The sequence below is a fragment of the Phoxinus phoxinus genome (genome assembly GCF_949152265.1).
Source record: "Phoxinus phoxinus genome assembly, chromosome: 13".
Classification (NCBI taxonomy): Eukaryota; Metazoa; Chordata; class Actinopteri; order Cypriniformes; family Leuciscidae; genus Phoxinus; species Phoxinus phoxinus.
This window is the reverse complement of record NC_136888.1, coordinates 17077543-17091763: the sequence shown is the minus strand read 5'-3', so window position 1 is coordinate 17091763 and position 14221 is coordinate 17077543. Positions and strand designations below refer to the sequence as shown.

The following is a 14221-nucleotide window of genomic DNA, read 5'->3' as shown; positions in this document are numbered from 1 at the left end:
GTCCATCTGCTCTGATATGATGTCCTGTATTCATGTGTACACCAGTGGCACTAACACGTGCATCCACGCAGAGCCGAAGCACGACCAAAACAATGTTCTTCCACAAGACGTATGCACTTTTATTTTTAACCGCTAGAGGGCCAAAACTCTCATAGTGTAGCATTAACAAATAATAATGAAGTTATGTGTTTGTGTAGTAACTTTCTGCTGAAAACTATCTTTCCCTCCATCCCTCTGTTTTTCCAACCAACCCACCCACCCGTTCCCGCTGTAGCTTGAGGCAGTGTTGTTGAGTTTAAATGTTGAGGTTGTTTCTCTTTAGTGTGCGAGACTCCACGCTGTCTCTGACTCCTTCAACCAAAACCACAGAACACACACACACACACAGTATATCCCCACTTTCCTCTCTCCTGCTTTTTCTCTCTATTCTCTTTTTCCCTGTCTGACTCAAGCACAGTCTAAAGTGTGGATCACTCTTTATGTTGAGTTCTTAAAAGTCACAAAGCAACACATACATGTGTGAAGTATATCAATGTATTTTCTCATTTTGAAATCACACTCTCAGTGTACTTTCATTCTATTATTTTGTCAACCTCACAGAGAGCACAAAAAGAAGAGATGGATCAGATTGAGAAACATATCAAGTCTTCAACAAACAAAGAAAATGCAAAACCACTAGACAAGCCTGAACAGTATGTATCCATCCATCCATCCATCCATCCATCCATCCATCCATCCATCCATCCACCCACGTATTCTCCTTATATCATTAATTTGCCTCCCTGTCTCTTTGTGTTTGTCTGTCTCTGTCAGGTTTCTTCTGCAGTTGTCAGAGGTTCCTCAGTTCTCAGAGAGGGTTTTCTGTATCCTCTTCCAGTCCAGCTTCACGGAGTGTGTTACATCAGTTCAGCGTAAACTAGAAACACTGCTAAGAGTCTGTACGGTGAGAGAGAACGTGAAGCACACGAGTCAGATTGCACTTCCATATATTTCAAGTTGAAAGGTCAGATGGAAAGCAGTGAAGGAAACACCTGTGCTTCATCATCTTCCTCTTCTCTGTTTACAGGCTCTACAGTCAGGTCAAGCCGTCCTGCAAGTTCTAGGTTTGGTTCTAGCATTCGGGAACATTATGAACGGGGGCAACCGAAGCAGAGGACAGGCAGACGGATTTACCCTTGACATCCTGCCCAAGTTAAAAGATGTCAAGAGCAGTGTGAGTAAATATGAGATCACCAGTTTAAATAGACAGGTCACCCCAAAATACTGTCATCACTTACTCACCCTGATGTCATTCCAAACATGTGTATGACTACTTGCTTCTATGGTACACAAAAGAAGAATGTTTCTGTCTGTTTTTGCCCATACAATGAAAATCAATAAAGTCTTAAAGGGGGGGTAAAATACTTAGTTTCAGTCAATCTCATGTTAATCTTAAGTACCTATAGAGTAATAGTGTGTCCTTCATATCTCCAAAAAGTCTTTAGTTTCATCATATTTATAAAATAAAAATACAGCTTTCCGATTCTATCCGGAAAAAGCTGAGGTCCTTGATTCTGGCCGTGGGCGGAGCTATAGAGTCAAGCGGGAGCGCGTGATACCGTTGTACTTACATGAATGGGGTGTTTTATCACTGGGACCGCGCCAGGTTTTAATTGCAACCGGTTTGCAAATCCAGCGACGGCCTGGGCCTTGTTAATAAAACATTCGTCACTGAAATGACCAGAACACAAAACCGCACTTGCCGAACTCCTTTGCTGTCCCGGAAATACAAACTGCATCCACTGTTCCAGTAACACTGGGTTCGTTGGGAAGCTGAACAAGGTAAACTTTCCCTCACATCCCAAAACACACTTTTTTAGAGACATTCTTGACATCAACCATTCCTATTTAGCGCTGATGATGATGATTTCCGGTAGTAGCGCGTCGATGAGCGCGGTCTTTCTCTCCTCTGGTCGACGTGTGCGTGAACGTGCTTTTCCGAGAGCAATGCTCATATAAGGAGTTCCACTCTGGTCTACGTCATTAGATCTACGATAGAAAAAAACCAGCCGAAACGTGTTGCAACCCGGAAGTATGATTTTCAGCACAGAAATTCTCTGTTATTCGTTCAAAATAACTTTTCAAACTTTGGCCATTATTAGCATGAGAATCCATCTCTTTAACACTGTAAACAACTCTGAATACATGAAACACCATTGTACCCCCCCTTTAACATTGGATCCCATTGACTTTCATTGTATGGGAAAAGATATATATATATATATATATATATATATATATATATATATATATATATATATATATATATATATATATATATATTTATACAGCGGTGGCCAAAATTATTAGAACACTTGGCATATTTAAGAGGTTTCAGTTGTTATTTTCCATGAAGACAATGACCCTAAACATTCTTCTAACTATTGCTGGAACTACACTACCTGCGACAGAAGGACTCTGCTGGAACATTAATAATGATGGACTGGCCCTGTCAAAGTCCGGACCTCAACCCCATCGAGCAAATTTGGGGGCGAGTTGGAAAATAAACTGGACAGATCTATCGTACATTCAAAGGATGGCCTTCGGCTTCAGTTGCAGAAGGCATGGGATAACATTAGTGTTGAAGTTCTCAGGAAATATATTGACACTATGCAAGAGAGTTGTGCTGCTGTAATTGCTGCAAAAGGTGGACATACCAAATATTAAAGTTAAAAGTTGATACAAACAGTACGGCTCACTTCATCTTATATTTGTTGTGCTCAGAGCAACCATTTTCATGTTTCATGAACATGATGAAATGAAATCATGTTTTGGAGGCAAAGAAAGGTCAATATTTTCTGATCTGTCAGGTGTTCTAATCATTTTGGCCACCACTATATATACAGTAAAAGTAAGTCAGTCATACAGGTTTCAAGGAAATGAGGATGAGTCAATGATGAAGGAATTTTAATCTTAGGTGAACTATCCCTTTAAATTACAATTTTGCTGGTCAACATTGTGTGCAGATCCACCAGCTAGACCAGCACAGAACCAGCATAAACCCTAGTATGAACATGCATGGAAATTCCCATAGTGTAGTTTGGTGGTCTCCTGACCCCACTGACTAGGTCATAAACAGACCTTTTTGGCAATATCACTCCCAATGAATGAGCAGTCTAGCAGTAGTGTCAAGTACTGCAGTAGCCTATATCCACATCGCATGCGTTCTGTGTGTCTTCACACACGTGCACGTGAGCGAGCGCCTTTACAGGCCACCAGGTCTGGCCTCTTATTCACAACCACTTTGAGCTATACGAGTGTATACAATCCCAAAACATGAAAAATGATTATTCTCCTGTGTTTATTTCCATCTCTCGTCTCCTCTCTCGCTCCATCAGGATAATTCTCAGAGCCTCCTGTCCTACATAGTTGCTTACTATCTGCGACATTTTGATGAGGTAGGTTTGGCCAGCTGTTTATTTCATTGGCTCGACTAACTAACAGACCCCCAGGTCCCTTAGAATCACCCTTCATGTTAGACAAAAATGTGGCTTTGTTTTTGGTTTCATCACTTTGATTTGCCTTTCTTTCCCTTCACCATGTAGACAAACGGCTGCTCTGAACGAGCAGAGCCCTTTGATTGCTTGATGCCCTTTTTGGACGCAGATTAAAAGGGCTGTATTGTAAATACCGTCAGCAGTCAGTCCAGATGTTGTGATTACAAGGCCATGTCCAAATTGACAAAATATGATCCACAGGTTGTTGAAGTGCTTCTAGCGCTCAGGCAAATAACAAGGAGAACGCATATGTGTGCATGTCTATGATCTCTGACAGACGGCGCGCTATTGAGATTGATTTGTTGTGTTTGATGTTTTCATTGTTTTTGGAATCAAAATGATCTTTACACACCAAACTATTTGAACAGAATTCACATTCAATTATTTTTCAAATCAACCAACGGTCCAGATATGACCTAATAAACACCACATCTGTATGATCGGGCTTTTTTCCATTGTTTGTGTGTCAGGATGCAGGTAAAGAAACATGCGTGTACCCGCTTCCAGAGCCTCAGGATCTGTTTCAGGCGTCGCAGATGAAGTTTGAGGATTTTCAACGTGACCTCCGTAAGCTACGGAAAGATCTGAATGGTGAGATACACGCACAAAGTAAATAAATGAATACACGCATGCTTTTACACACACTTCCATGCATATACATGCGATCACACACGTGCAAACACATGTACATACAGACAAACAAGAACTCACATACAAGTGTGCATATACAAAAAAAACACACAGACATGTTTAGTTTGTATACACCAGCACCAGTGACCCGTGTTCTCCTTTAGAAGGCTCATTGATTTACAAATGGCTGTTTTTATGGAGCCCCCAGCTGGCTGCCACAATGATCAATACTGCAAATGTGGTTTGTTAAAGTAAATAAATGAGAGAGGGGTCATTTTCAGCACTTTTCCTAGGGGTCTTGCCTGTTCTGACAGGCCTTAAGCACTTAACTCCAGGTTTCTGCAGGTTAACTGGCCCTATATGTATACACTACAGTTAATAAATGTGTTTGATAGTTTGAGTTTTATATAACATTTAGACATTCTGGTAACAGAAATGAAAAGTTAGTGATTACAATATTAATCAGCTCAAGATTTTGATCAAGATAGTTTAAATAAACAAATAAATAAATAAACGCATATATGCCATTTCTGGTGCTTTTGAAAAGAAACTAGGGGGCAGGTCGAGGGCTTAAACTGCCTCTTAAGAACTGTCTGCTTTGCTCCCTGACCAGTAAAGCAATTTACCAGGGTCTTCAGGAGGTTAGTGAGATTGGTTCAGCTTTGCGCCGCAAGTCAAAGGTTGTACGACCCAGCTTAAGTGCACGACGGAGTGTGAATGAGGTGTAAGAATCCGATTACATGCTCAAAGCTGAGTTTAAATCCCTGCAAACATTTTCATTGCCAACCCAAAAACACACACACACACACACACACACACACACACACACACACACACACACACACACACACACACACACACACACACACACACACACACACACACATACACATACACGCACACGCACACGCACACACACACACACACACACAGATGTGGAAATACTCACATTCCACTGTTGGCATGTTTGGCTTGTTGGCTTGAAAAAACACTGGTGGATGTTGATGTGGTCAAAAATAAAACACTGCCCTACATCAAAAACACATTTACAATCAATCATTAATCCGGAGTGAGATTGTCTACCACACACAAATAATAACGTCCGAGCATTTTGAGTTGCACTTGAGCCAGTCAAACATATCAGATGGATTTGCATTTGGCTCATGGAAATTTCGATTGAAGGATGGTCGCTTTGATGCATTGCAATACATCCTATTAACTTCGCCCCTGCTGTTAGCCATATTTTTGCGTGCCTTAGCTCGAATCCCTAGTCAGCGATTTGCATTGTTAATCTTTCAAAAGCTTATTAGTTAGGCCCGCTATACATGTGGTTGATAAATTGTAAATGTACTTTTCCAGAGCTTGTATGCTTAGCTAAATGGTTTTGGCGTACACCTGCTGAACAGATCAAGCCTACATTTGTTTAACGCAGGCAACTATTCCTCCTCTGGCAATGTTCTGTGCTTCTCTGAATCCTTAACAGTTCACGTCCCTGAAATCTCCCCGCGGCCCAATAAGCATGGCTTCTCTCTTACGCCAGGTTCATACAATAAATGGATCATCACTACATTAGCAAGCTATGCTAAGCGCTACAGCAGATGTATGACACTGACAGCTGGAAGGGGCACAGAGTTATGCAGGCGGCCCGGCAGGTCTTCGCTTTCACAAAGCCCATGATCCAGCTGGCAGGGACATTAGCATGTGTGTGTTTGCATTGCGCTGATTGGCATGCAAGGCTGTGATCCATCACCGAATGTAGTGATGGAGTGTGACACGGTGAAGTCGTTCGGGCTGTTGTAAGACTCTAGGTGTACAGCGAACTGAAGCGAAAGAAAGGTTCATGAAATGGGGTTCATTAGCATCTGTTAGCACAGGTCACAGATAGCACATTTTTCGTTATACTGATACATCTGTGAAGTGCAGGACGACGAAGCAGGAATGTAACTAGCTTCCTGCTAATAAAAGTCAATTGTAGCTGCTTCAAATGCTAGTTTGTTGCTGGTCTTAGCAGTTTAATCGGTTAAGACTAGTTGTCCAGAGAATTTTGGCCATATGTTGAGGCTATTTCTGTGATCACTGCTAACAAAAAATATGTTCTAAGAACGTTTTACTAAGGTTCCCAATAAGCTATGAAAACTTTATTTCTGAATGTTCTCTAAATTCAGTTTTTTAAATGTTTTAAAAAAAAATGTCTTGGTTATGCAAATGTTAAGGGAACATTACTTTTAATCATTTTGCCAACATTTTGGGAATGTGACTTTTTACTGTTACTGAAACAAGTAGTAACAGTAAAAAAAAGTTAGACGAATGTCCAACTAAAACATTCAATGAACAATGTATAATGTTATGTTAACGTTTTGAGAACTTCATTTAAGACCATGTAAATTTGAATGAACTTTCTGGTAGAAAATGTGTTTATAACTTTAAGAGAAAGTTTCCAGAACGTTAGCCAAAGTTCTGAGAACGTTCCTTGTTAGCTGGGGTCTTCTTTTTTTTAACAAGGTTGACTTACTGTAATATTACAGTTTGTATACAAAGACTTGGGGTCATCAGTGCATTCCAAAAATGTGTTTTGGGAGAGTTATCTAAGTGGCTAGTAGTGGTGTAGCCTAACATAAGATGTTTTCACTGTTTAAAATAAGCTGTTCTTCAGTTCCATGATTGGTTTTGTTTCTTTCTTTCTCACATCTGTCTTCCTGCTCTACTTTATTTTACAGCCTGTTCAGCAGAAACAGAAAAGGTGTGTAATGTCTCGTCTGAGGAGCACCTGCAGCCCTTTAAGGACAAAATGGAAGAATTTCTCACTAGAGGTAAAAAATACATAGCAAATATGCCCTATTCAGACTGCTATCGTTTTACGGAAATGTCAAGATTTTTTCTTTTAGCATCTCATGGATTAAAACAAGAAACTAAAGTAATGTTAGCACTCAGAAATGTATAATTGGAGTGAATTCCTGCAGTGATTCCAGAGACTAGATTTATTTTGAAAAACAGTCCTCATTTCCAGGGAGTGCATTCTAAAGGCAGTTCATGATACGGTGTTCAGTGTCTCAAAGCAGTTTGGTTCATTTACTGTGAATTGGCTTGCTACTGTATATATTAGGATGCATATATTTGTATTGTAATTTACCAGTTGTAACTATAATATTTTATTAAATACTCATTTTTTTATTTACTGTACAATAGTAGCAATATATTTCTTCATTTGTTTATATTTTTTTATTGAATAAAAATCATATTATTAATAATATTTATAGTCAATATTGAATGGGTCAAAAACATTGAGAATGTGGCATATGAAAACTCAAGTGGAAAAATATTTCATCTCTAAAGGGATAACACTCAAAAGTCTTCAGAGTAACAGGTAAGGTCACACTTTAGTTTAGGGTCCCATTTTCACTATTAACTATGACTTTTGCCTCAGTAAACTCCTAATTACTGCTAATTAATAGTTAGTAAAGTAGTTAAGTTTGGGTTTTGGGTAGGATTAAGGGATGTAGAATATGGTCATACAGGCAATAAGGCATTAAAATGTGCTTTATAAGTACTAATAAACAGCCAATACCCTAGTACGGTAATATGCTTGCTAAGCAACGAGTTAATAGTGAGATTTGTACCCTAAACTAAAGTGTTACCAAAAGTAATTTTTTAGCTTTTTAAAATGATTTTTATTTTCTATGAAAATGCACTTCTCAACAAATTCATGTCAATCATTCTAAAATGATTAATTCTTTAATAGCAATTCAAGTCCTCTGGTGAAAATGCCTGTATTTTATAATATCGCAACATATATTGAAAAACAAAATATTGCAATGTCAGCATGCCCTAGTAGGTCATACTGACATTGCAATATTTTGTTTTTCATTGCATGTATAAATAAAGTGAGATGACTCCCTCGTCAGAATACGTCAGTTTTATTACAGAGGAGCCATGCAAATGTTCTTTTACAGACATCCCCTGGGAAACAATGAAAGTGTTTTGTGAATAATGCTGGGATGGATGTACAGTGACACTGTGTGAAAGGACAAATGAGGTGCTGAGAAATAAATGTGACTGAGGCTCTGTGACGGCCTCTGGGAGCCAACAAGGATTCTGGGAAATACATCTGACCTAACCTAGACCCGATCACTCCAGCATTATTTGTGTAAAACTAGTGACAAGAAAAGCGAGAGTCCTTTATTGAATTATTTTCACTAATTTCATCCACGTTCTGCCCCGACGTGTTAATCTCGGATTCAACCCTTTCAGTATTGTGTTTCTCTCATGAAGAAGAGCTGAACGATCTGGTGATTGTGTTTTATTATGGTTTCTCTCCATCTTGTTTATTTGCCTTCTCTATTCTCCATCCCGGCCTCTTATTTGATATGGTTTCTGTTCTCTTGTTTATTTCCTCTAAGCGTGTCTGAGTCAACCTGCCTGATCTGTCCGTAGCACTGAAGACCGTTTCTGTCGGCACTTTATTCTCGTCAACGTTTCACTGGCCTCTTTTCGTCTTTCACAATCCAATCATTTCAATTGCCATGGCGTAACCTCCTTTTTCCATCGCTCAACTTGGAGTTAGCTGGAACGTCTCTCCATAACTGTCTTGCTATTTTTTATTCTCTGCTTTAATACAGGCTTTAGCAAATGCTAAATATGTTGCTGTCTCTCTTTCTTTGTATTCAAATTGGTCGTCGTAACAGAACCCACATGTGCTCTGGCGGCAGGGGTAGCAGGGTGGGGTCCTCGCTGAACGTCCCCCTTCTCATCTCTACCCCTTTGATCTGGAGACTCGGGTCTCCTTCGCTGAGCTCTGAGATGGGTGACATGACCACGGAAAGACCCCCTTCAACCCTCCATACTGCCTCCAGTTAGAGAAACAGACAGAACGGGGATCGGGGGGGGGAAAAAAGACCTGGTCTTATTTTTTGTTATTTGTATGATTTTGAAACTCCAGGAGAGTAACAGTCTCTGGCTCCAGCGCTTCAACCACTACTGTTTATTTTTCAGAGCATGAAATTAACTACAGAAAGGAGGAGAGGAAGAAAAAACTGAGTGAGACAGGCGTGCGTATATGTGTATGAGCGATAGAGACTGTCTCTGTGCTGTTTGGTCTACGCTCGTTCTACTGATACCATGTTTAATTCTGTACCATTTCCGCTGCCCTGGGCACTGAGAAGCAATGTGATAATGCATTTAAAGGTACAGCAGGTACAGCAGATTTGCACAGCACAATTATACAATAGCTACCAGATGAGCCATTTTAGTACAATTAGACCATGCTTCCTTACAAAAGAAGTACTGGGAGTTGCATGGTACAGTTATGGTGTGAGATGGCAAGTTATTTGATGGTTCCTTGTGCTTTCTTTTTGTAAGAAAAAGGGATCCATGCTAATGTGGTCCATGCAAAACTCGCAATGAAAAGGTGGTGTGGAGGGTTGCCAGGGTGTTGCTATGTGGTTTCTAAGGGGTTACCAATTGGTTGTCATGATATGGATTCTACATAGTTGCAGGATGTTGTTATGTGGTTGTTAGATGCTATAGGGGGTTGTTAGGGCTTTCTTGATCTGGCTAGTTGCCAGGGTGTTGCTATATGGTTTCTAAGGGGTTACCAAGTGGTTGATATGATAGGGATTTCTACAAAGTTGCAGGATGTTGTTATGTGGTTGTTAGATGCTTCTGGGGTGGCTATTAGGGGTTTGCTATGTGGTTAATCTAGATGGTCTGGGTAGTTGCCAGGGTGTTGCAATGTGGTTTCTAGGGTATTCTCATTCGCTAGGGTACTTTTAGGTGTTTGCTATTATATTCTGAATAATTGCTTATGGCCCAAGTCTGTATAATATTCTGGTACCCAGATATGTCTCGAGTCCCTTCTTCAATGTACACGTAGTTCTAATAAATTGTTTACTTGTTTAATTTTCTACCAGGCAATAAATCACTTAGAAAAAGTAATTTTGTTCTTTTCTCAACAAGTCAATTTCAGGTATCTTTTTTGTCTGATGTCCATAGCACAAACGCTGTTGGAAGAGACGAGTTACACACCAAAATGTAACACTTTGAATGTGTCTGATCATTCAGTATCTCCAACCAATCAGTAGTAATAGTTATAATTGCCTTAACGATCACCACTACCAATAAAAAATAAAAAAAAGAAGACGTTATTTGAAGCACAAATGCATTATTTTAAGTCAGTTTAATGAATTGTAGATCTCATGTTGGGGCCAGAAGAGGTGGGAACTGAAGTGATCTGTGTTTTGGGGATTCTCTGGTTCCACAGAATTGTAGTGGTGAGTGGTATGAAAATGTGTAAGAACACTGGGCTCGTCATTCAATTTATTAGTGGATCCCTGGAGAAGCAGAAGTAAATAAAGTGTCATTGGCATTACAGCGGTCATGCCTTCAGAGACCAGCTTCTCCATCTGCAGTCAAACTATACCTCATGAAATGCTGAGAATATTTGCAAATCTGATATTACATCGATTTGCTCCTTGAAATTTGATGTCAGGGGATTACAACTGGCTTATGTGTAATCAGATTCTGCAGGGTTTATGTTTGTCAAAAAGATCATAACCTGCAAGGACCTATACATACATGTATGTGAACAATCTCATGTACATCAGCTCTCACTTTGACTGAAATAAAATAATGTGGGAGTCGGTTTGTTTAAAACTGGAACAAATCTCTGATAACCTTATGATAACCTGTGTCATTCAGTGACAAGTAGTATTAACAATGTCTATGTCCAATTTTTATTCCCATAGCCAAAGCAGAGCTGGAGCTCCAGGAAAAACAGCTCGCTGACACACAGAGGATGTAAGTTATCATACTCAGTTTATCATGCCAAGTGTCTTGTTCACTTATTACTGTCATATTGGTTGTCTCCTCTGAGTGTGTGTGTGTGTTTATGTATTAACATCCACCTCTCTGTCGCTCTCTTTTTTCAAGCTCTGTTTTTCCCGTACTCCTCGTACTAATAGTGCAAGCCACTGAGATTGATTGACAGTTAGTAGATTGTCTCCTTTATAAAGTTCCAGTTTTAAAACCTTGGATCTTGGAGTGATAAAAAAAAGAAGCAAATTTGACACGTCAATTAATTTTAAAGGACGTTGTGTTCATTGTCTGAATATTGCAGTTTCTTCCAAGTACTAGACTTATGCATACCAAAAGATTGCTGTGGGCGAAAAAAAATTACACTTGTCATTCTTTATGTAAGAGCATTATTTTTATAAGCTAAAATTTCACATTTCACATGCTTGAAGTAAGCCGATCAATTTCACAATTCCTCAGTGTAAACTTTCTAATCTTATTTTGTAATATTTTGTTCATAGTGTCATGCTTTTCTTTGTATGCTTTCCAGTTTTGTGGAGCTGAGCGTGTTTTTCTCGGTCAAGCCTAAGGGGGGAGAGAAAGAGGTTTCACCGAGCACATTCTTCACAGCGTGGCACGAGTTTTCGTCAGATTTTAAGGAGCTGTGGAAGAGAGAGAACAAATATTTACTGCAGGAGCGGTGAGGAATATTATGACTCTTTTGTCGTTGTGTTTGCTTAATTGCTTCACTGTAATATATTGAATTTCTTTGGTATATTATTTTAGGTTGAAAGCTGCAGAAGAGACCTTCAAACAAGCCCGAGAGAAGGCTAACTACAACGTAAAACCTAAACATTCATCAGGAATAGTAAGTCTTTCAAAATCCATCAACTCACATTACAAACAATGAATAACACACACACCAACAGTGTAATCTGTAAACCAGGATCTTACTCTGTTTCTTTTTTCACTCAGAAAGCCAAGCTGGGACAGAAGATGTGAATTTCTGCTGTGCCGAATCCAACAAAACTCATTGATTCTCCTGTTATTTAATCCCTCCTTCTTCTTTTTTTACTTTACAGTTACTTCCGCATAAACATAATAGCCATGAGACAATTTAAAGGCTTTGCATTATTTTAGTACATGGACATGATCAGAATTGTATCTATTTATTTATAAACGTAAGCTATAAAATGAAACAAATGCTTACAAAAGCAGTTTTGTAGAATCAACAATGAAGCCCACACAGAATCTGCACATTTATTTCCATATTTTATGCCATGATAGTGCTGAAAGATACCCTATATGTCTTTACATATCGTAAAATATGCTCTTCACTCATATTTGTAGGAGAAAGCCACAATATTTAATAAACTAGAGCAGATAAATAGCAGATTTCATGCAGGTCGACCAATGAAGAAATGCTGACCTTGTTACTGACATTTAAGAAAATTGAATAACTGAATACAAAAATAAATGGCAATCCCCAAATATAATGTTCGACTTTGACCTGTGTAAAGTCTTAAACAGTGTGTATTGGTTCATATAGGAGGAGAACGAGCCATCAGAAGAAACCAACCTATTCTTTAACTGGATACTGGATAATATTCTGCGTCCATATTTTCCTCTACATGCGTTTACCTACTTCAACCTATGAAATTTACACAGCGTTGAATGACTTGTAGTCAATCTCTCTGTTACGACTGAACTGTGAGGTGTTTAATGAACAGTTGTTGAAAACATATGCAAAGCCATTCTTTATTGTGTGTGTACAGCTGTTATCAGTAGTTCACTTTGTGCAATAACCTTTCAGATTTACCAAAATGTATTTTCAATTAAAGCTGACAGCTTTGTATTTCATTTGTGATCACTTCTTTGTTATTTATGTATGTGCTACATGGTTAAGAAATGAAATGGAGCAGCTGCATATGAATTATGTTATGTCATTTCCTTATGGAGTAACTTGTAGAAGATAATTACAAACAACACAGAGACGCATAAAAATACTGAAAGGCAAAAGTCGTATTGTAATGTGAAATAATAGATTTATTTTTTAGAAGATGTTCATTATATATTTTACATATATATATATATTCATAGATTTTCTATGGTTGATTTGTCATAAATTCCTTTATCTACACATCTTTGCTATTTTGTTAAATATTGTCATTAATGAGTGTGTCTGTTAGACTTTAAGGTATCTCAGTTTATGTTGTGCACTTTGTGAATTAGCATAACAATGGCAAGGCTCAAACTCTTTACAGGCTTGATCAAACTCAGCCCATATTGGATGAACTGAAACCAACGGCATCATTCCATTGGAAGCAGCAAAGCCAATGGCAGCACCGAGTCAAAATATAGTTTTTCCACCACTCATTTCCTGCTTAGTCAAAATATAGTGAACCCCCTCTAATTTCCCGTCGATAAGGTCCACAGTCACCCAGCATTCTTGCATGTCTTCAACTGTCCTTCATTATTGCTGACACATACAACAGCTGGGTACTGTAGGTAAAACAAGATGGTGAAGATGCTGGTCAAACAGTTTCCAAGTTCTCAAGTATCAAGCAATGTTGCATCCCAAATCATATACTTCCCTATTATATAGTAGACGAAAAACAGTATGAGACAATAGAAGTATGTCCGAATTCACAGTACTCAAAAATGAGTAGGCAAAAATGACCTGGATGACCTACTACCTCTGGCGAGATTCTGAAAAGTGTGTATACGATGGATTTGGGAATGACAGTGAAGCAACGCAACTGATGCTGGTAGGTTACATGACAATGACAGCATGGCAAATGTAGTCCGTGCAAATTATATTCATACTCCACACATAACATATAGAACATACTTTTAAGTGGCCGTGAATTAGCTAATGGCTTATTCAAAATAATACCTACTCGAGAGTACGCTATTTTGGACGCAGCTTAATAGAGTGCAACAGTGCCCACCCATTTTTTCGGCCTCATTTATAAAATAAAAACCAAATGTGTCTACGTGTGATTCAGAGAACAAAATGAACGTACGCCAGCCACCCTTTTAGATGTTAAATAAATTTTGAAATCGCAAATGACAGATGGTTTCAAATATCTACCTTAACGCCACCAAATAATGTTATTAACGTATAAAAGAGTACCAGTCAACGTCCAAATCCTTTACTTGAGATTGGCGAGCGACAAGAAGTGATTTATACTTTTGCGCCAAACGCCGTAGCTACGTCGTAGGCTGACGTGCACCTCTCCAAAAATGTAACAACGCGTCAATTATAT

General features: G+C 38.9%; 1 protein-coding gene across 1 annotated transcript in view; it reads left to right on the top strand.

Annotated features, from left to right (window-relative positions):
• The window catches only part of fmn2a (formin 2a), a 34255-nt gene extending 21371 nt beyond the window's left edge, over window positions 1-12884 (top strand). The window contains exons 8-17 of the mRNA XM_079633219.1: window positions 601-692; window positions 814-943; window positions 1067-1213; window positions 3378-3437; window positions 4007-4127; window positions 6884-6976; window positions 10907-10958; window positions 11503-11652; window positions 11739-11820; window positions 11928-12884. Coding sequence (XP_079489345.1) covers window positions 601-692; window positions 814-943; window positions 1067-1213; window positions 3378-3437; window positions 4007-4127; window positions 6884-6976; window positions 10907-10958; window positions 11503-11652; window positions 11739-11820; window positions 11928-11954 — 954 coding nt within the window. The 3' untranslated portion in view covers window positions 11955-12884. The remainder of the gene's footprint in view (window positions 1-600; window positions 693-813; window positions 944-1066; window positions 1214-3377; window positions 3438-4006; window positions 4128-6883; window positions 6977-10906; window positions 10959-11502; window positions 11653-11738; window positions 11821-11927) is intronic.
• The last annotated feature ends 1337 nt before the right edge of the window (window positions 12885-14221 follow it).